The sequence below is a fragment of the Nyctereutes procyonoides genome, unplaced genomic scaffold (genome assembly GCF_905146905.1).
Source record: "Nyctereutes procyonoides isolate TBG_1078 unplaced genomic scaffold, NYPRO_anot_genome, whole genome shotgun sequence".
NCBI classification, from domain to species: Eukaryota; Metazoa; Chordata; class Mammalia; order Carnivora; family Canidae; genus Nyctereutes; species Nyctereutes procyonoides.
Window position 1 is genome coordinate 14,592,735 of NW_026575036.1, and position 22,353 is coordinate 14,615,087.

The 22,353-nt window shown below is 35.2% G+C and overlaps 1 protein-coding gene across 4 annotated transcripts in view; it reads right to left on the reverse strand.

The window, feature by feature from the left end:
* Positions 1-22,353, reverse strand: part of IPO8 (importin 8) — a 70,623-nt gene that overhangs the window by 16,221 nt on the left and 32,049 nt on the right. For all 4 annotated transcript variants that reach the window (XM_055318731.1, XM_055318734.1, XM_055318733.1 and 1 more), the window contains 9 exons: positions 22,174-22,290; positions 21,611-21,700; positions 20,038-20,203; positions 18,727-18,887; positions 17,781-17,906; positions 13,661-13,727; positions 9,006-9,131; positions 8,235-8,332; positions 4,091-4,186 (listed from right to left, as the gene is read on the reverse strand). In XM_055318731.1, coding sequence (XP_055174706.1) covers positions 4,091-4,186; positions 8,235-8,332; positions 9,006-9,131; positions 13,661-13,727; positions 17,781-17,906; positions 18,727-18,887; positions 20,038-20,203; positions 21,611-21,700; positions 22,174-22,290 — 1,047 coding nt within the window. The remainder of the gene's footprint in view (positions 1-4,090; positions 4,187-8,234; positions 8,333-9,005; positions 9,132-13,660; positions 13,728-17,780; positions 17,907-18,726; positions 18,888-20,037; positions 20,204-21,610; positions 21,701-22,173; positions 22,291-22,353) is intronic.

The following is a 22,353-nucleotide window of genomic DNA, read 5'->3' on the forward strand; positions in this document are numbered from 1 at the left end:
CAAAAAGGAGGCTGGAGGGTCACTTTCAAATATAATGGAGAATTTCGTGGTAAGCATATAAGAAGAGGCTGGTGGTTCCTTCTAATTAAAATAAAAAGATAAACCATAAGCTAGCAGTTCACATGAGAAAAGCAAGGAAAGAGATGGTCATGAAGAGTCCTCCTGGGGTCAGAACAAACTCAAACACAGACTTTGAAAACTTCAAAATAGCCATTATAAATGTTTAAAGAATAATGGAAATCATTTTTACAGTAGAGAAAGCTATGATGACTATGTCCATCAAATATAAAATATCTATTAGGGCATACAAATTATAAAAAAGAATCAAATGGAAATTCTAGAGTCAAAAAGTACTATAGGGGTGCCTGGCTGGCTTAGCCAGTAGGGCCTGCAACTCTTAATCTCAGGCTTATGAGTTCAAACTCATGCTGGGTATACAGCCTACCTTTAAAAAAAAAAAAAAAAGTACTATAAACAAAATGAAAAATTCACTGCAGGGGCTCAACAATAGATCTGAACTGGCAGAAGAGAGAATCAACAAACCTGAAGATAGACTGAAAAAGAATATACAATCCAAAGACCAGAGAGAAGAAGAATGATCAGAGCCTCAGAGAAATGGGGAACACCATTAAGCACACCAAAAGATGTGTATAGGAGCATCAGAGGAAGAGAAGAAAGAACAAGAAGGAAAGATATTTGAAAAAATAATGGCTGGAAACTTTCCAAATGTGACAATAAACAATCCATACATCCAAGAAAGTCAACAAATTCCAAATAAGATAAACACAAACACATCTCATAGTAAAAATGGTAAAAGATAAATAGAAAATACAGCAGCACAAGAAAAAACATATCATTGCCAAGTATAGGGAATGCTAGTAAGATTAATAACGGTTCTCAAATTGCTAAAAGAAAAAAACTGTCAACCAAGATTTTAGTAAAAACTGTCTTTCAAAACTGAAAATAAAAACATTCTCAGAAAACAAAACCAGAGATTTCATTGCTATAGGACCTACCTTATAAGAAATACTAAAGGAATTTCAAACTGAAAGCAAATGACCCAGAAGGCAATTCAAAGACAAAGACAGACACAGACACACACACATGCACACATACATACATACGCTCAAGCAGCAGTAAAGGTAATTATGTAATTTTCAAAAACAGAAAAACACTATTTCTCTGACTTTCTTAACCGTCTTAAAAAACAACTGCAATAAAAAAAAGAAAGAAAAGAAAAGAAAAAAAGAAAAAAGAAAAGAAAAGAAAAAAAAAAAAGAAAAGAAAGAAAAGAAAAAGCAAAAGCAGGGATCCCTGGGTGGCTCAGTGGTTTAGCACCTGCCTTTGGCCCAGGGCGTGATCCTGGAGTCCCAGGATCGAGTCCCACATCGGGCTCCCTGCATGGAGCCTGCTTCTCCCTCTGCCTATGTGTGTCTCTGCCTCTCTCTGTCTCTGTATCTTTCATGAATAAATAAAATCTTCAAAAAAAAAAAAAAGAAAAAAAAAGCAACTGCATAAAATAACATCTTAAGAGTGTATTGTTGGGACTATAAAATATAGAAATATAATATATTCAACATTAACAATACAAAGGAGATAGAAGAATAAGTAAATGACATCAGATAGGAATTCTAATCCAAAGGAACAAATGAAAAGAATTGAGAAATGGTAGATTAGAAGGATAATTTGACAAACTCTATAAATATATACTTGCTTACCTTTCTTAGCTTAACACATAAAATTACAAAAAAAATTATAAACTGTGTATTATTAGGCTTATAACATATATAAAAGTAATATATTTGTTTTATATATATATAACAGTAACAGTACAAAAAGTACAAAAAAGGAGAAAGAGGAGATAGGGCTATATAGGAGTAATGTACCTATTTCTCATTAAAATTAAGTTAATCTAAATCTGAAATTCTTTTTATTCTTTTTTAAAGATTTTATTTATTTATTCATGAGACACACACACACACACACACACACACACACAGGCAGAGACACAGGCAGAGGGAGAAGCAGGGTGCATGCAGGGAGCCCGACACAGGACTCAGTTCCGGGTCTCCAGGATCAGGCCCTGGGCTGAAGGCGGCACTAAACTGCTGAGCCACCTGGGCTGCCTATCTGAAGTAGATTCTGATAAAGATGTATTATAGTAAGCCCTAGAACAACCACTAAGTAAATTTTTTAAATAGTGAAAAAAAAATATTAAAGAAATTAAAATGTGACATTAGAAAATACTTATTTCAAAAGAAAGCAGTAAAATAAGGGGACAAAAAAATGAGACAAAAATTTTTAAAATGACAGACTAAATCCATGCATAACAACATTAAATATTAATAGATTAATGAAAAAGGAGAGAATGTCAAATTGGATAAAAAAAAAAACAAGATTCAACTATATGCTATCTACAGGAAACATGCTTTAGATTTAAAAATATAAACAGCTTGGGACACCTGGGTAGCTCAGTCAGTTGGGCATCCAATTCTTGATTTCACTCAGATGGTGGTCTCATGGATGTGGGATCAAGCCCAATGTCAGGCCCCACACTCAGCATGGAATCCACTTGAGATTTTTCCTCTCTCCCTCTCCCTCTGCCCCTCCCTGCTGCACATACTCTGTCAAATAAATCTTTTTTAAAAAAGGGGAAAAAGACAAAAATACAAATACCTCGAAAGTAAAAACATGAAAAAAGATACCATCCAAACAGCAACCATATGAAAGCCAGAGTAGATACACAAATAGGCAATATAGACGTTACAACAAAAAAAATGTCCACACAAATATTTGCATCCAAATATTCATAACATTATTCATAATAGCCAAAAAGAGGAAATAATCAGGGGCACCTGGCTGATTTCATTGGCAGAGTATGCCACTCTTGATTCCAGAGTCATGAGTTCAAGCCCCACGTTGGGCAAGGAGCTTACTTAAAAAAAAAAAAGGAAAAGAAAAAGAAATAATCCAAACATCTATCAACTTATGAATAGCTAAAATAAATATGATCTATCCACACAATGGAATATTTAGCAATAAAAAGAAATGAAGTAATAGTATACATGCTACCACATGGATGAACCTTGTGGTTTATCATGCTAGGGACGCCTGGGTGAGGCAGCAGTTGAGAGCATCTGCCTTCAGTTCAAGGCGTGATCTCAGAGTCCAGGGTTTGAGTCCTGCATCAGGCTCCCTGCAAGGAGTCTGCTTCTCCCTCTGCCTATGTCTCTGCCTGTCTCTCTCTGTGTCTCATGAATAAATAAATAATCTTTAAAAAAAAATAAAGCATCATACTAAGAAAACTCATTCACAAAGGACCACATGATTCCATTTATATAAAATGTCCAGAATAGGCAAATCTCTAAAATAAGAAAGTAGATTAATGGTTGCCTAGGCTGGGGGATGAGTTTTAAGGGGAAATAAGTAATTACTAATGGGTATAGAGTTCTTTGGGCCGTAGGGAGGGAATGTTCTAATACTGACTGTAGTAATAGTTGCATGATTCTGTGAATATATTAAAACCCACTGAAGTATATACACTTAAAGAAGTGAATTATATGGTATGTGAATTATAGCTCAATAAAGCTGTTACCAAAAAATACATGGAGCAAAAGTTACAGAATTGAAAGAAAAAAAGACAACACAATTTTACTTGAACACTTTTCCTCAGTTACTATCATACCGGTATTATATCAAATTAATCTTTGTTGAAAATTTACAGTGCTTTTAAATCAGTAAAACAAACTTTCTCTTTTTGCACAGTACCTTCAATTATGGTTAAAAGACAACATCTGAGAATATTTCAATAGAATCCACAAAAACAAAGGGAAAATGCAAATCTCTGGAAAACCAAGTGACTAGAATTTACATATTTATCTCCTTCATGATTTGCTTGATAGCCTCTTAAATTATTATATATTTTCCTGTTTATTTCTTTCTCATCTTTCTTTGTCATTTCAATAGGATTTGTACCAGCAAGCACAAACAAAAGGCTAACTTTTTAATTTTCCATCATAATATAAATGTCATTCAAGCATGTAAATTTTCAATATAAGCATTAAGTACAGACTTTCTATACATGTATTACCTGATCAATTCCCTTTCCTTTGCATTGAAGAATGATGACTTCAAGAAGTTTGGCTGCATGACATTCTGCATCTTCTCCTGCATCGCCACAGAGTACCTACAATAATTACAACTTAGCTCAGCAGTGAATGGGACTACATAGCATTTCACTGAGTCCACATGAAGCAAATATCTCATGAAAATTTAGGCATTAGAATCATGGGGTTTTGGGGTGCCTAGGTGGCTCAGTCAGTTGAGCATCTGCCTTTGGCTCAGGTCATGATCCCAGGGTCCTGGGATGGAGCCCCAATGGCAGGCTCCCTGCACAGCAGGGAGTCTGCTTCTCTCTCTCTCTCTCTCTCTCTCTCTCTCTCTCTCTCTCTCTCTCTCCTTCTGCCCCTCCTCCTGTTAATGCTTTCTCTTTCTCTCAAATAAATAAAATCTTAAAAAAAAAAAAATCAGGGACACCTGGGTGGCTCAGCAGTTGAGTGTCTGCCTTCAGCTTAGGGCGTGATCCTAGAGTCCCGAGATGAAGTCCCATATTGGGATCCTTGCCTGGAGCCTGCTTCTCCTGTCTCTGCCTTTCTTTCTGCCTCTCCCTGTGTCTCTCATGAATAAGTAATTAAAATCTTAAAAAAAAAAAAAAAACATAGCTTTGCAAGTTTACCTTGCCCACTCAAAGAAGGAAGGTCAGTATAAACTCCATCTATCTTCTTTATCTACTCTAATTCTTTATAAGGAGTAATAATTCACCTATATAAATTTGGATTAATAAAGTAAGCTATAGGAGTTAACTCTCCAGATAAATGAAGCCTCCTTTAAAGGCAACAAAGCAAGAAAGTGAAATCAAAAGAAATTTTTAAAACCTTCTGTTTAAACAATGAAACAAACCCTATAGTTTTCTGTTTGAGTTCATTTTTTTTCTTAATAACCATAATTTAATATCATATACCTTTTAATTTCTCCATATGGACTTTTAACTATATTTTCCATGGATGTTATAACCATTTAGGACTATAAATATTACAGTACATAAATATAACAGTTTACCAGGCCATGCCTCTTTTGTCAATTCTGTATTTTCACTATTATAAATAATTCTACAATGCACGTGTTTGTACATAAAATTTGGAATATAATTGCCTCATAAGGTTCCCAGAAGAGATTCATAGAGACATAATCATATTAGAAATTAGAAAATACGGAAAAATTAATGAGTTCAAACAAGCTGTAAGAAAAAGAACAGACTTGATCTAAAAAAAAAAAAGACAATCTAAAGAATAAAGAGACAGAAATTAAAAATACAGACAAAAAGAGGTAACAAAGAGAGACAAAGGACAGCCTCATTGAATAAAGACAGTAAAGCAGACTTTTGTCAAAATTATTCTTAAAAAGAGGGCAAAATTTTAAAAATATTAGAAATGAAGACAAATACAGATAAAGAAGAGATTAAAATAAGTGAATACTATGGAGAATATTATATTCCTTATATATTTGAAAACTCAGATGAATTGGATAATTTCCTAGACAAATACAATCTAAGAAAACTGAATTAAAAAGAAATTCTGGATAAAGAAGATAGACTGAACATTCTCATTTAATTTTATTACTTCCCAAAAGACCATTAAAATGACAGTAAAGAGATTTTAGAGACATAAATCCACTAAGAGAAAAGGAAAAAAGTAGACAGCTATAAAATTTTGGAAACGGAAAAAAAATGGATCAGTGAGCTGAACTGCAAGCTATAGCTGGTAAAGTCAGCAATCAACCCTATTTACAGAAATTTTTAAATTCTACCTCTTAGGGCAATGTATCCACATCTAGATTCTAAACGTGAATGGACTCTGGAAACAGAATACCTTAGTTCAAGTTCCAGCTCTGTCACTTATTATCAGTGTTTTTAAAAAAGCTAATTAACCTCTGTGTCTTACTATATATATACAGTACTATATAAAAAGTATAATAATATATGTAACGTGGTAGGGCTGCAGAATACAGAAAAACAAAACAAAACAATCACTCCCTTTGCCCCAGATTGCATTTACCCAGGGTTTTTGTTGTTGTTGGTGGTGGTGGTGGTTGGTTTTGGTCCCCACCTCCAGAAGAAGAAACAAAATATATTTCAGTAATTTAAAAAATGGGCTCTGGAGCCAGACTACCTGGCTTCAAATATGGCTCCAACACAGACTAGCTCCATGCCTTAAAACTATGTGACTCAGGCATGACCCAAAAAATTGTGCCTCAGTCTCCTCTTTACTAAAAGGTGATACTTTCCTCATAACATTGTAGAGATAAAATAAGTTAATATGTAAAAAGTACTTAGGAAATACCTCATATACAGTATGACTTCAGTAAGTATTAGCTATTACTAAAAAAACAAGAATACAACATATATTTTAACCACTTGGTAAGTCTAAGGACATCACTGTGAACATCACTTTTATCCCAGCTGCTATAACACAGAGCAGCTATACAAATGGGTGTAGGACTGTTATGTTTTCTGCTTGCTGTTTTCTCTTCCCCTTATCCTCACTAGCGACTATCTCTACAACTTAGAATACTGAAGACTGCCAAGTGATTATGATTTAATAAGCTAGGTTATTACAGAGCTAAATGGATCTTTAAAAATCATGATTCTACTCCTTTAGTTTATATGTGATGGAACTTCACGACCTCCCAAAATCTCCCAGGCTCTTTGCAAGTGAACTGAGACCTCAATCAGATGTGCTGATTATCAGTTCAGAGCTCTTAACATCTTGGTACATATTTCTTCTAGTGAGGAAAATACACTAGGTATTTTATTCCCAAGGCCAAACTTAAATATCTGGGAGCTCTATGCAATACAATTTTATATTTATGTATATATAAATATTCACCTAAAGGAGAAGGAAAACATTATCTATACTCATCAATGATTCCAGATATAACCAATAGAGGGCAAAATCTGTCCTGTGACAAAGACAACACAGACAATCATATTTGTATGTAAATATAACAGTAGCCAGTAAATGGCTAACAAATCATCCTGTACTGAGCTAAATGATGCCATTTTTCCAACTATTCCAATTCTTTTGTCTTATGTTACTTATATTCAAAACATATATATCTAGTAGTTTCCAATATACACATTCAACTCTAAAAAATCAGTGATTAACAAACTGTGGCTAATTTTCTTAGCACTTTGCTTTTTTGTTTTTAGGGTTACTTTTAGAACTTTAATCAAGTAGTAAGTTTGCATTTTTTAAAGAAAAAAAACCACAAAATTATTTACCCTAAACATCATAAAGTACACAGCTATATAAGTGGCAAACATCAGGAGTGCATCGGTGGCTCAGTCAGTTGAGTGTCTGACTCTTGGTTTTAGCTCAGATCATGATCTTGCGGTCAAGTTAGGGTACAAGCTCAGCGTGGAATCTGCTTGGGATTCTCTCTCTCCCTCTGTCCCTCCTCCTCTTCTCTCTCTCTCTCTCTCTCTCTCTCAAATAAAATAAAATAAAATAAAAAATAAAATAAAATAAATCTTTAAAAAAAATATAAATAAGGGCCACCTGGGTGGCTCAGTCAGTTAAGCCTCCAACTCTTGATTTTGGCTCAAGTCATGATCTCAGGGTCATGGAATCAAGCCCAATGTCTGGCTCCTCTCTCAGCAGGGAGTCTGCTAGAGATGCTCTCTCTTCCTCTCCCTCTGCCCCTCCCCACCCCGGCACACAACTCTCTCAAATAGATGAATAAATCTTTAAAAAAAAAAAATAAAGAGGGACACCGGGTGCTCAGTGGTTGAGCCTCTGTCTTCGGCTCAGGGCATGACCCCAGGGCTCTGGGATGGAAGCCCACATCAGGATCCCCACAGGGAGCCTGCTTCTCCCTCTACCTGTGTCTCTGCCTCTGTGTATCTCTCATGAATAAATAAATAAAATCTTCAAAAAAAAAAAAAAAAGAAAGAAAATTTTTAAATAAATAAAAGTGGCAAACATTCTTAAGCACAATGCAATATAAAATTGTCAAATTACAATTCCAAGGTCTATTAGAAAACAAAAAAAAAGGGCAAATACATGTTGAAGGTGATACAGAAGTCAAGTATAAGAGACAAACTGAAAGAGTGTCCTGAAGTAAAATGCTCAAACATTAGTAAGAACCACTACAACACCTGATTAGGACACACTTACCTTTCTACACATTGTAAAAAGTATTTCTAAATGCTTTGGATTAGATAACAAAGTATCTGTATCTATCGTCACATAATTATGCAGGAGAGGCATCATATCTGGAAAAAAAATTCAAAAGCCCAATGACACTTGAGTAGCAAGAGTAGAAACGAATTATTCCCACTGAAACCCTATTTCTGTAGCACCCACACATTACTATCTTTCCTCACAACCACAAAATGCTAGTAACAAAAATGACAGATCAGCTCTATCTATAGACGAAGAAAATGTGGATCAGAAAGATTAAAATACTCATCATTTATTAAAGCAATTGTTTCAAATTTTTGTCTTTTTCTCCATAGGAGTCATCACCATTTGGCATACTGTATATTTTCTTGCTTGTCTGTATGCTCCTCGCCTTCCCTGTTCCCGACTAGAATGGTAGCACCCAAAGACCTAGCGCTGTCTAGTTAGTTCACTGCTATACTGCTGTGCTTAGAACAGTGCTTGGAATATAGACTGCATTCAGGAAACATTAAGTGAATTAATCTATGGATATATGCTCTGACTGCAAACTAATTTAAGATATAATAGGAAACAGTCTCCCTTGTGATGCCTGTATTTCTAGGGCTGTAAAACACTGCTCCAATAGCAGCATCCTTTACTCAGAAAGGAAAGAACAACAATTATTTTCTGATTAGTAGTGGAATCATATATGTCTTTATATCAGGTGTCAAAGGAAATAATGTCTAGACACAGAAAAGCAAAAATGTTACATGGTGAAAGCCATACCTGTAAAGTATTCAAAACAGTCCTGCTGAAAAACTTCATATAATATACCTAGCAGCTGCCACATTTGAGGGGAAATACCATGGCAGGTTAAACTATATGCCAGTGAAAGAATTTCTTCATAGAATTCTAGAATGAAGAAAATCTCTAGTTAGAATGCTAGAAAACAGCAAAAATTAAACACAAAGACCACAGAGAGGAAGATTTAGGCTATCCACTCACATAGATTCCTCTTATACCTAACATATTTTGAGCGCCACTTTCTCAGCATTCCCATCTTCAGCTACCGATATTTGCCACCTTCTATTTCTTACCAAGATCTTTCCTCTACCCAATAGAACAGAGCAAAGATTTATTTCTACTAACCTTACCCATAATACTGGAAATATGTATATTGTTGATAATGTGTAATAAATAAGATATAGTGGGATCCCTGGGTGGCGCAGCGGTTTGGCGCCTGCCTTTGGCCCAGGGCGCGATTCTGGAGACCCCGGATCGAATCCCACGTCGGGCTCCCGGTGCATGGAGCCTGCTTCTCCCTCTGCCTATGTCTCTGCCTCTTTCTCTCTCTCTCTCTCTCTGTGTGTGTGACTATCATAAAATAAATAAAAATTTAAAAAAAATTTTTTTTAAATAAATAAATAAAATATAGTTTATATTTCTAAAGCTATGTTAGAAATGGATACAAGAAGGAATAGATAGTTGTATATCTCTCATGCACAGGATTTGTAATTTATATTCTTTGGGAATCTTAATTAAGCTAGGCTAAAATATCTTCCTGCCTCACATAATGTTTACAAACTATATTCTGGACCATATTTTGTCAATTTACAAACCTTGTAAAATTTGTACAGTATTTGCTACAAGACAATTATATCCAGTATAAAGAGTCCAAAGGGAATGCTCTTGTATTTGCATATATATTATTACCCTCTGTCAAAAGGAAACCATATCTAAACACACAATCAGAAAACACAATTCTCAATACAAAATTTTCAAGTAATTCCGACCATGTCACTGAGCAAAAGTCTTTTGACTTCTAAGGGTTCTTTTTCTCTTATTTAAAAGGAACTAGGTGTACCTGGGTGGCTCAGTGAGTTAAGCATCTGACTCTTGATTTCAGCTCAGGTCATAATCTCAAGGTCATGAGATCAAGCACCCCATTGGACTCTGTGATGAACACAGTACCTGCTTAAGATTCTCTCTCTCTTCCTCCCTCTACCCCTCCCTCCACTGTGCACTCTCTCTCTCAAAAAATCAAAAAAATTTTTAAATAAAAAGAACTAATATACACCCTGGATGTGCTTGAACTCTTTTTTCTGTAACATTATTTTTTTTTAAGATTTTATTTATTTATTCATGAGAGACAAAGAGAGAGAGAGAGAGGCAGAGACACAACACAGGCAGAGAGAGAAGCAGGCTCCATGCAGGGAGCCCAACATGGGACTCAATCCTGGGATCCCAGGATCACGACCTGAGCTAAAGGAGGCGCTAAACTACTGAGCCACCCAGGCTATTCTGTAACATTATTTAAAGCAATATAGTCAAAAGCTAGTAGACAGGTACTTGTCTTACCAAGAGCAAAATAAGATGGAAATCACAGATACTGGGAAATAATCTGTTACATAAGACAATCACATGAAAAGCAACACTATCTGAATATGAAATATCTGAAAGTTCTGTTTATCACCACCCCACACTGTGGATAGGAGGAAAGAAGAGCAAATGTCTCTTCCTAACACAAAGCCTACAGACAGAAAAGGGGCCCAATATTTCCTGGCACATCCCCTGGCAGCTTCAGCATATGTGCACGGCCCAGCCACTCAGATGGTGAAGATCAGGACTTGAAACCTGACAGAAAAACTAGAAGGTGCAGGGCAGCACAGGTGGCTCAGAGGTTTAGTGCCTGCCTTCAGCCCAGGGCATGGTCCTGGAGACCCGGGATCGAGTCCCACGTCGGGCTGCCTGCATGGAGCTTGCTTCTCCCTCTGCCTGTGTCTCTGCCCTGCACCCCGCCCCCCGCCCCACTCTCTGTGTCTCTCATGAATAAATAAAATCTTTAAAAAAAAAAAAACTAAAAGGTGCAAAGTTGTTGCGGATTATTTTTTGTGGCTGTACTGGAGTCTGAACTGTGGTGGGAGGCAGTGCAGGAGCCGGTGTTGATAAAGGCAGCCCTGGCCTTCTCAGCAGACCACTTCTACGGCACAATCCTGCTGGTTCCAGCCAGCTTCAACCTTACCACACATTCAGTGAGCTACCATACATCTTCCTAAGTTCCATTTATGCTTGAATTTACCAAAAATTATTTCAATCATTCTCAACCAAGAAGACTGACTGTTAGGGTGGGATGGCTGCGCTTACTTTGACTTCCTGCACAATAAAGCAGTTAAAGCAGTCATAGCTAATCCTGTATTCTAATAATAAATTAAATTTTTTGAGTAAATTAGCAATGAAAACAGGCAAGGGAAAAAAGGAAAGTGGAACAATGGAAAGAGACTAGACCATGGACACAAATGAAGTCAGGCTGCTGGGGTGGAGGTCTTGGAATAAGAGAGTTAGCCCATGACATCTTGAAGAACAAGTATCTCTCTCTCTCTTTTTTTTTTTTTTTAAGATTTTATTTATTTTTTCATGAGAGACACAGAGAGAGAAAGGCAGAGACACAGGCAGAGGGAGAAGCAGGCTCCATGCAGGGAGCCTGATGTGGGACTCAATCCTGGATCGAGCTCCAGGATCACACCCTGAGCCAAAGACAAATGCTCAACCACTGAGCCACCTGGGCATCCCTCAAGTATCTTTTCTTTAATCTAAGATCCTGTATGTCCAAACATTGGTTCAAAATCAGCCGTTAACGTTACATTACAGCTACAAACATAAGAAAGATCATCCATCACCTTAGGGCTAAGGATGGAATATCAGATAAGCAACTGGAACCACGGCTTTCTCCTCTACCCACTGCACCCAAAAATAGACCCATTCCCTTAACATCCTGACATTGCAGGTGTGCAAATCAAACAGTTATCATAGGTAGATTAGAAGGTTGGTATAAACTATTTCTCTTCGCCTTACTTCACGGCTTCACTCCTCAAGATTATTTTTTTAAAAAAAGATTTTATTTGAGAGAGAGAAAAAACAAGTAGTGGGGAGGTTGGGGGAACAGAGAGGCAGACTCCCCAGTGAGCAGGGAGCCTGATGCAGGGCTCCATCCCAGCACCCCGGGATCATGACCTGAGCTGAAGGCAGAACTTTACCGACTGAGTCACCCAGGCACCCCAAGATTATTTTAAATTTAAATGGAGAATTTTCAGTTACAATTTCTTCCATGAATAAGGATATAAGTGAATAAACTCTTTTTTTGCTTATCAGAATCTCTAGGATTATGGTCCAGAAATGTCATTTTAACTAGCTCCAGGTGATTCTTATGTACAGCAAAGTTTGAGAACTACTGCTTTATAGCAATAATTTCAAAAGGAAAGAGTATGTACCCCAGGCAGTGTACAAGATAATCCACTGAGAAAGGAAAATAATGTATGAGAACACATTTATAGAGAGAAGTTTAATCCCATACTTTTACATTTCTATTTTTATGGATGTAAATGTAATTTAGTAACATGTATATTGCCTATAATATGTATTCAAATATTATTCACCTATATTAAAAATGCATGCTCCATTTTTACTAATGGGATGAATGATAAAATGCTTAGAGACAACTGCTCATAAGCAGTCACATGCTTTTCTTCCACCTTTCCATCTGCACACTATACAGGTTACATCTCCTTCGTGGCCACATGACTTGTGGCTGCCATCTTCAAAATGCTTGGTTACTATGGAAAAATAGCCTCCTCTACAAATTCCCATCAGTTTGTAACATCCTGATTCTATTAGTTACTCATTCTGTTCAGAAGTCAGACACTATAACAGAACAATTATCTCACACTTCTGATAGGACATAGGCCTATTATTTCTCATTTTTCAATTCCAGACTAAAGTAACCTGGCCTGAACTTCATCCCAGTTCTTCCTTTTAAAAAATGTAAAATCTAAAGTTCTCTGTGCTTTAAATTCTAAGACAAAAAATTTTTATGGGGGATGCCTGGGTGGTTCAGCAGTTAAGGTCTGCCTTCAGCTCAGGGCATGATCCTGGAGTCCCAGGATCGAGTCCCACATCGGGCTCCCTGCGTGAAGCCTGCTTCTCCCTCTGCCTATGTCTCTGCCTCTCTCTTTCTGTGTCTCTCATGAATAAATAAATAAAATCTTAAAAAAAAATTTTTTAGGGCAGCCCTGGTGGTTCAGCGGTTTAGTGCCGCCTTCAGCTCAGGGCATGATCCTGGATACCCAGGATTGAGTCCTACATTGGGCTTCCTGCATGGAGCCTGCTTCTCCCTCTGCCTGCATCTCTGCCTCTCCCTCTCTCTGTGTCTCTCATGAATAAAAAAATAAAATCTTTAAAAACAAAATTTTATTGGATGTATTAAATTTTTCCCCCAAATAAAAATACAGATATCTAATACTAGAAAGTATATCCCCAAACAGAAGAGAATGCAAGCTTCTCTTCCTCAAAATTGTCCATATTGTTGAATTTGAAAGGCTAAAAATGCACTTTAAGTTCACCAAATTAAAAATCAGTTTACCTTTTTACTCTACCTTTGAACTTACCAATTACATGCTTCTGTAAAACAAGATCAATGATCCGTAGACAGATATTCTCTAACTGCTGAGTAACCTAAAGACAAATTTAGGTCTTCAGTTTAAAATTCATCAAAAAAAAAAAAAAATCATCATGATAACCCTTAGTCTATAAATATTAGCCCAATAAAAAATAACAACAGGACTTTTCTGACAGGGAAAGTTGACAATTCTAAATTTCAAGTGAAAAATATAACCAAACTAGAGATAAAAGTGGGAGTTAAATTTGTAATAAAATCACAAATTAAGTTAGCTCCTTACCTCATATTTTATACCAAAACAAGTTCTTAATGAATGAAAGATTTCAATGTGAAAACCTGTGCCATAAAAATACTAGAAGAAATGAAAAGTTGTGTATAACCCTAAAGATGGAAAATGGCTCAAAAGCACAGAAATCAGAAATATATTGAGCCATTTGATTTCAAAAATTAGTATCTGCATAGGGTAGGGGGCAGTGAAAGATAAATGAAAAACTGAGGGAATCATTTTCAAATGGTATCACAGACAAAGATAATGTTCTCTCCCATGAAATCAAATCAACAGAAAAAAAAGCAAAGGTTATGAAAAAGAAATATAAACAGACCTTAAGCCTTTAACAAGATGTTCACTCTAATACATGATAAGAGTACAAATTATAAGCCCCAGATTATCACTTTTCACCTATCAGACTGGTGGTAATGATCAAAAAGTACGTGGCTGGGAAGAGACACACTGCTGTCCATTGATTTGGGAAATGTAAATTGGCCAAGTTAGCAATACCTTTCAAGCTTATTCATACATACATCCTGTGATCCAGCAATTCCACTTCAAGGAATTTGCTCTCTAGACATATTATTATGGGAATGACATGTAAAAAGCCACTCACTTAGTTACAACCAAAGTTCCATTTAACGAGGGACAGTTAAATTATGTTCACTAATGAGGGACCGGTTGAATAAACCTGACATATGATATAAAGGAATATTATGTAACTACTAAAAATATTTAACTTTAGTGACTAATATGGAAGGATCACTATTCAAATTCAAATTCAAAACTGGCAGATAAAAACTGTACACTATACTTTTTTTTATACTATACTTTTCATAAAAGAAAAATACACACACTCATTTTTTTGCTTAGGTATTATAATAGGAAAAAATCTCTGGAAGGATACAAAACCTTGTAGAGGAGTTACCTCCAGAGAATTACATCTGGGGAGCTAAGGGAGAAGGTGAAATTTACTATATTTTCACACCTTTTGAATTTTTCAACATATGTTGTACTAAATATTTTTTAAACAAGCAAAAAATTAAATTCCATCATGGGTTACATTTTTCATCTAAGTAGCTCATTTTAGCTTTTGAGCATATTCTTTGAATATTCAACCCTAAAGTACTATCTTAAATAGTCAACATATTTTGCCACTGGTAGGATGGATACCAAACCACCAGAGCAGCTGCCAGTTGTAAATAACTGATATGCTTATTTATCACTGTATATCCCTGAAAATCAGCCCTAGAAATAGACATATGTGCATGTATTATTTGGAAGAATATACAATAAATGCTAACAATGACTGTTAAAAAAATAAAGTACTGTCTTAAAGTTCAAATGAGGGATCCCTGGGTGGCGCAGCGGTTTGGCACCTGCCTTTGGCCCAGGGCGCGATCCTGGAGACCCGGGATCGAATCCCACGTCGGGCTCCCGGTGCATGGAGCCTGCTTCTCCCTCTGCCTGTGTCTCTGCCTCTTTCTCTCTCTCTCTCTCTCTCTCTCTCTCTCTGTGTGTGTGTGACTATTGTAAAATAAATAAAAATTTAAAAAAAAAATTAAAAAAAAATAAAAAATAAAGTTCAAATGATCCAAAAATCTCCCAGTTTAAAAATTAGTCAATATATTTAAAGCCATTAAAGCAAAACTGCATATGCATAAGCATCTGGTTTAGATTTCTAGTTTTATTCTGCATACATTAAGTGTTTGTACATGTATTCATACACGTGATTTTTTTTCCTTTTAAGGAAACATTTTCCTCAAAGTTTGCTTTTAATAGTCAAAGTTCAAAATCACAGGAAAGAAAGAAAGAAAGAAAGAAAGAAAGAAAGAAAGAAAGAAAGAAAGAAAGAAAGAAAGAAAGAAGAAAGAAAGAAAGGAAGGAAGAAGAAAGAAAGAAAGAATGGAAGGAAGGAAGGAAAAGAAAGAAAGAAAAGAAAGAAAAGAAAAGAAAAGAAAAGAAAAGAAAAGAAAAGAAAAGAAAAGAAAAGAAAGAAAGAAAGAAAGAAAGAAAGAAAGAAAGAAAGAAAGAAAGAAAGAAAAGGAAGGGAGGGAGGGAGGGAGGGAGGGAGGAAGGGAAAGAAAAGGAAGAAGGAAATAAGCAAATAAATGTTTTTTAGTGAAAAAAAAAAAAAAATCACAGGACAAGCAGTCAGGAGACAAAGATTCCAGTCCTTGTTTTGCCTCTAATTATCTATGACCTTAGTAAAGCCACTTACTGAAGGCTTTAAGTTTTCTTCATCTTTAAGGAAGCTGGATTTGATTAGTGTTTCTCAATTTTAAACCATGCCTCCTTTGATAATCACAGTAAGTTTACATGCTCCTTTATATGAAATGCAAAATAAATTTAATGTCGAGTAAAAAAATTAGGGGATCCCTGGGTGGCTCAGTGCTTTAGCGCCTGCCTTTGGCCCGGGGCGTGATCCTGGAGTCCCGGGATCGAGTCCCATGTAGGGCTCCCAGCATGGGGACTGCTTCTCCCTCTGCCTGTGTCTCTGCCCGCCACTCCCCCCCCATCATGAATAAATAAATCTTTTTTTAAAAAAAAAGACTAAAAAAATTGAAACAAAAAGGTAAAATACCATTTTGTTTTTAAACTAATCCTGCTGCTCATTTTACTACTGCCTGTCCTACACACACACACACACACACACACACACACACACACACACACTCATTTTGGAAAACTGGACTAGGGAATTTCTAAGGTCTCTCCAAATTGAAAATACTAGTTCACATATAAGATGAAAGAACTATTCTTAAGCATACTTGTATTTTAATTTGGAACATCTCACTGTTCTGAGTGACCCATACAAGTTTAACAAGGATACAAAAATAAAACAATAATGAATATAGAAGTAAAATTTCACATTCAGCCTTTTAGGTGAAGGAGGCCTGCCCGGGAGAAGAATAGTGAATTGTTTTTAAGAATCTGGTAATCTTTCATTAGTATGTGATAAACACAGAATAAATCAACAGCCACAGGGTTTAACAAAATGCTATTTAAAGGATGGACACCTGCTTCCTAAATCGCACAATATGAAACAGGAGCTGCCGCCATTGCCGCTCAAGTCAGCTTGCGTTCACTAAGTAACGAACTCAAATCTGATTTAAGGAGAGGATATGTAATGCTTGTGTAGGAGAGTGGAAGGTTGCAGGTGGAGATGAATGGATGTATTATCAAAATAATCTGAAATAATCTGGCTACAAACCCAAAACTCTGTGGCCATGAGCAATTTTCTCAATACTACCTAAACTTGTTTTACAATTCATCAAAAAGACACTATTTACCTGCTCCCATGATCTCTTAATAACATTAGGAAAATTCTAACAGCTTATAGAGAAGAAAGCATTTAATAACTGTCTTCATAAATTCTTATCCCAATATTCTCCTGGAATTCAGTTTAGGAAAATGATATTTTAAGTTCTTCTTCCCTTCCATTTCCATAATGTTTGTTACATTTGAATTTTGTTCCATTATTTAATATCTGCCACTGTGATTGAATGGCTGTTTCTCTCTACCAAGAAGACTTGATTGTAGGTTCCAGAAATCAGAGTTTATGTCTTATTCAATTTGATATTCCCCAACAACCTAACCTAGAACACAGCAGATGTGATAAACTAAACTCAGTTTTAGTACAAAGGAATATAGTATATATCTTAAAACAACATGTAATATTCCCCCCTTCAATTATTTTAGTGTTCCTTTAATATTTGAAGGTAATTTTTTAAATCTAGCAACATAACCAAAATGCAATTTTAAAGTCATGCGCCCACTGATCATGTAAATTTCAATTAATGTTATTATAATGACATAATAAAACACAAAGAAATCCCACCTCTTTATGATCTTCTACAACTGTCAAGATAGTATCAATAGTATGTAAAATTCCCATAGCCATCACTGTTTTGTCTTCAATTTCTTCATATTCATCACTTTGAAGAACTTTGCCAAATATCTCAGCCTATGAACATAACATATACACATTCAACAATTAGTACTGTTATATCTACCTCTCACTGTCGTTATAATAAAAGGGCAGTGGCACTCTTCTGGATGTCAGCCTTGCTCAAACTCAATTTGTGCACTTTGCCAAGTAAATCAATGATAAAAACCATCATGTTTTAAATACAGCCATTTTTTCCTAGTCTAATCACTAAGGTGGAACATATACATTAGCTATAACAATAAGATAGCTATTTTTTAACCTCTGGTTATTATGAAGCAAATAAATCCTAAGTCTGGGAAAAGCGAAATCTAGCAATACTCAAATGAAAAATTCAATAGAAGGTAGGAGACAAAGTCAAGAAATCATCTAGAAAACAAAAGAAGATAGATGTGGAAGGCAGGAGAAAAAAGTTGGGAAAATTAAAGACTCAGTCCTGATCCAATATTCTATATCGAAACTATAGAACAGGAAAAAAAATGGTAGGGATAAATTAATCAAATAATTCAAGAAATTACCCCAAACTGAAGGAAATGAGTTTCCAGATTCAAAGTCTGGAAAGCGAAAGTTTAGAAGGCTTATATTAAAGCACATCATTGTGAAATCTCAGAATACTACAGATGAAAACAAATGATCCCAGCATCATTTAAGCCTAATTAACTATAGAAATTAACTGACAGAATTATTAGAGTAAACATTTCTATATTAACATTTCAATTACATATAAAACTGAACTCAAATTTTGGAATTTAATGTATTAGATTAGATAGGTCTTTTATTTTTATTATTCAAGGCTGAATTTGCTTTCAAGCTAACATAAAATTTTGCCCATTCTTACCAAATGTTGGGTCATATCAACAGCAATTGAAGCTACTTCTTGACTATATTCACATATCATCTTCTGGATAACATTAGTAACATCATCATTTTCTGTCTCTCTAACAATGTGCAACAGCTCCTGCATGATAGGCCTTACATGTGGCTTCATATATTCCTTAGCTAATGCAATAAAACAAAATCAGTAAAAAATTAGGCATTCACAACTGGTGAAAGGAATTACCTTGGTCACAAGGTAGAGTGACACAGAGTAATAGATTCTTGACAGATACTTGCTCTCTGGCAAGTAAGACACAGCTGTACCAAAATAATCTTCACCAATATATCCACTTCCCATTAAGTAATTAGGGGTAGTCAATCCCACAACATGGGAAAGAACTATCCTACCCAAAATGCCAAGAGCCTTCATTGAGAAATTCTAATTATACAAATGCTTATAGGCTTATAGGACATATATATGACATCAAGATACAAATATAAAAAAATCATGTACACAAAAACTATGTCCAATATTGATGGTGCCCATTCCCTGCCACATATTCCTTGTATAATATTCACTGAAACACTGTAGAAGTAAACTAAGTTCATGTTCTTCATAAAACTGAATTCACTTTCAAAGGTTTACTTGAACTTTAATATTCTTCTAAACAAACAAGTATCTGTGTCATCACGCACTAGAAATACCACCTGCTACTTTCAAAACTAGTAGAATCATAGAATCCTAGAGTTAAAAAGACTCCTAAGGCCATCTAGTCCAACCCCTTGAATTTAAATATATGGAAATCAAACTCCTGACATATAGTGTGCCTTGCCCAGGTTTACACAGCAACCCAGGAGCACAATCATAATTAGACACCAGGTCTCTTGATTCCCAGTCAACCCCAGTGCCCAGCGATTATCAACTTATTTCCTAATCTAAAATTTTTCTGGAGGGACGCCTGGGTGGCTCAGTAATTGAGTGTCTGCCTTTGGTTCAGGGCATGATCCCAGGGTCCTGGGATGAGTAGAGCATTGGGCTCCCTGTGGGGAGCCTGCTTCTCTCTCTATGTGTCTCTCATGAATAAATAAATAAAAATGTTTTTAAAAATAAAATAATAAAATTTTTCTGGAAACCAGTCAATAATAACTCCTAATAAGGGGAAGAATAAACTCCTATAAAGTTCTGAGGGGACAAAAGTTCAGAAATCTAAACCCTCCACCTTTAGACTCAGAGAATCATCCTCATCAGGAAAGGAAGTAAAGAAATTATTTGAGAAGACGACGTCAAACATAAAAATAGAATACACCCTTTAAAAGGTATTTTTCGCTTTACCTTGTGTCTGGTTAGAAATTAAGGACTGGAGAGCCAAGGCAGCTTCAACTTTGACAGGCATCTCCTTATCTTCAATCAGGCTCTTCTTTGCCAGTTCAACAGCATTTCTTAGATTGAGTTCATTATGAAACTTCAAAGAACTGAATGCATGAAGTACCCAACAGGACTATGTTGGAAGAAGAAATTAAGTAGGGAACTATTAGGATTGTGGCATTGTATAATAAAGTCACACACATAGGAACTTTTTTTTAAGTAAAATATCATTAATTCTATCAAGTACTGTTTGTTTTGAGGGTTAGCATATTAGCTTTAGTTGCTAACTTCTGGATTTCCTTTTTTTTTTTAATTAAAAAAGGTGGTTTTTTTACTTCTAAATCATCTGTATGCATTTTTCACAGGAAAAAGAAAATGGAACCAAACTGAAGTATCTCTGAAAACAGAAATCCTGCTCATGCTTAATAAATATTATGATTCATAACTAACTTGTTATTTATTTATATGTAAGAGCTACTACAAACCAATGTTTTGACTTTCATTTGCTGGCCTCCACAGCAAACAAATGAAACATTATTTTCCCTTACCAGCATCAAGATTTAGCAAACTTCCTCTTTTTTTTTTTTATGCTCATATAAGGTATGAAGAATTTTAAACCATATAGAGATTACCAAATTTTAAACTATTAGACCACAGAATCATATTATTACTTTCTCTATGTACATAAAACACAATTAATGGTAATTTGAATTGTCAAAGACTTTTAACAAGGGAGTTACAATTCAGTCTGTCAAAGACAAGAGCCTACCTATAAAAATGCGTGTATGCCTTCTGCACCTCTTTATCTATGTGTGCCCAAATACTTCTGTGAACATTACCTTCTGTTTATAAAATGCTTTAGTGTGCAAGACATTGTTAACATATGTTCCTTATAGCAAGACATTTTTTGTGTTGATGTAGTTATAAAGACAAATACTAGGCTCTTGAATTAAAGTTCTATTTTTATTTCTCCATAAAAGATTGATTCTAGAAGTAATATACACTTAGAACACAAATTAAGTTTACATGGATTATTATTTTCTCCATTTTTCTAAGACATATATATTGACCTAAAAATACGATTTATACTAGTCAAGTTTTTAGCCAAACTAGAATTTCATGCTGTTCTGGATGCTGAAAATTAATCAGTTTATGAATTTTTTTTGTACGATTGCTATAACATCATCCCTCTCTCTGCATGTGTTAGAAATGCAGCAAGTGAGACTAGGGTGAAAATGTAAAGCAGTTAGAATTAAAATCCATGAACCTCTTATTTATTTGTTTTTTATTCAGCTTAGGTGACAATAAGGGACATTCTAATTGACTTCATTTTATACCAATATGTGGTAAAAGTTCAATTTATCCAAAAACATTTAGTTCAATAATTATCTTACAAATGAACATTTATTTATTTATTTTAATAATAATCTCTACTCTCAGCATGGAGCTCAAACTCACGACCCCAAGATCAAGACTGAGCCAGTTGGGCACCCCTCAAATGAACACTTTAAGATACATAATGGAAATATGAAAAACTTACTCTAGCTCGAAGATATCCCAGGTTAGACAACAGTAATGGAAATACATGATTCTGTAGCAATAACTCCATTTGGTCCTTGAATAAACTCTTCTGTGAGGAAACAGAAATGAAGTTTCAACTTACCGATGCCTTTATCATATATAAAAATCACAAACTAATACAGTATGTTTATTATGACTTAATATACTTCTATGTACAATTTCTTTTTTGTTGTTGTTGTTTGGGTTTTTTTTGTTTTTTTTCTATGTACAATTTCATAAAATTATTTGACCTACATATTTTATGTTTTAAAACAAGACAGAAACAGTACCTTACATATAATTTGATATTGATTGACTTTTGTAGCAACAAGTAACACTAGTCATTTTGTATCCTTTTTTCATATGGCAATACTTTCATACTGAAAAAGGGACAAACGGGAAATTTTCTTTTGAATTAAAGAAAAATGGATGTTTACAGTCAACTCAATAATGCAGAAGCAGTCATAAGTTTTAAATTATTCACAACTCTCATACTATCTCATTCGCCTGTGCTTAAGTAAATTATATTGTGAGTAGCTTAACCTTCAATAAAATATCAGCCAAGGAACCAATCACATGCAAAGCTCCATCTTTCTTCCTTGGGTCAAAGTTCGGGTCTGTTAGGATTTGATAACAAAATGCCATCATTTTTGGCAACACCTGGAGAAACAGAAGAATCCATTTTAGTCTTTGTGAGCTTTCACTGACTAACTGCTACTATAG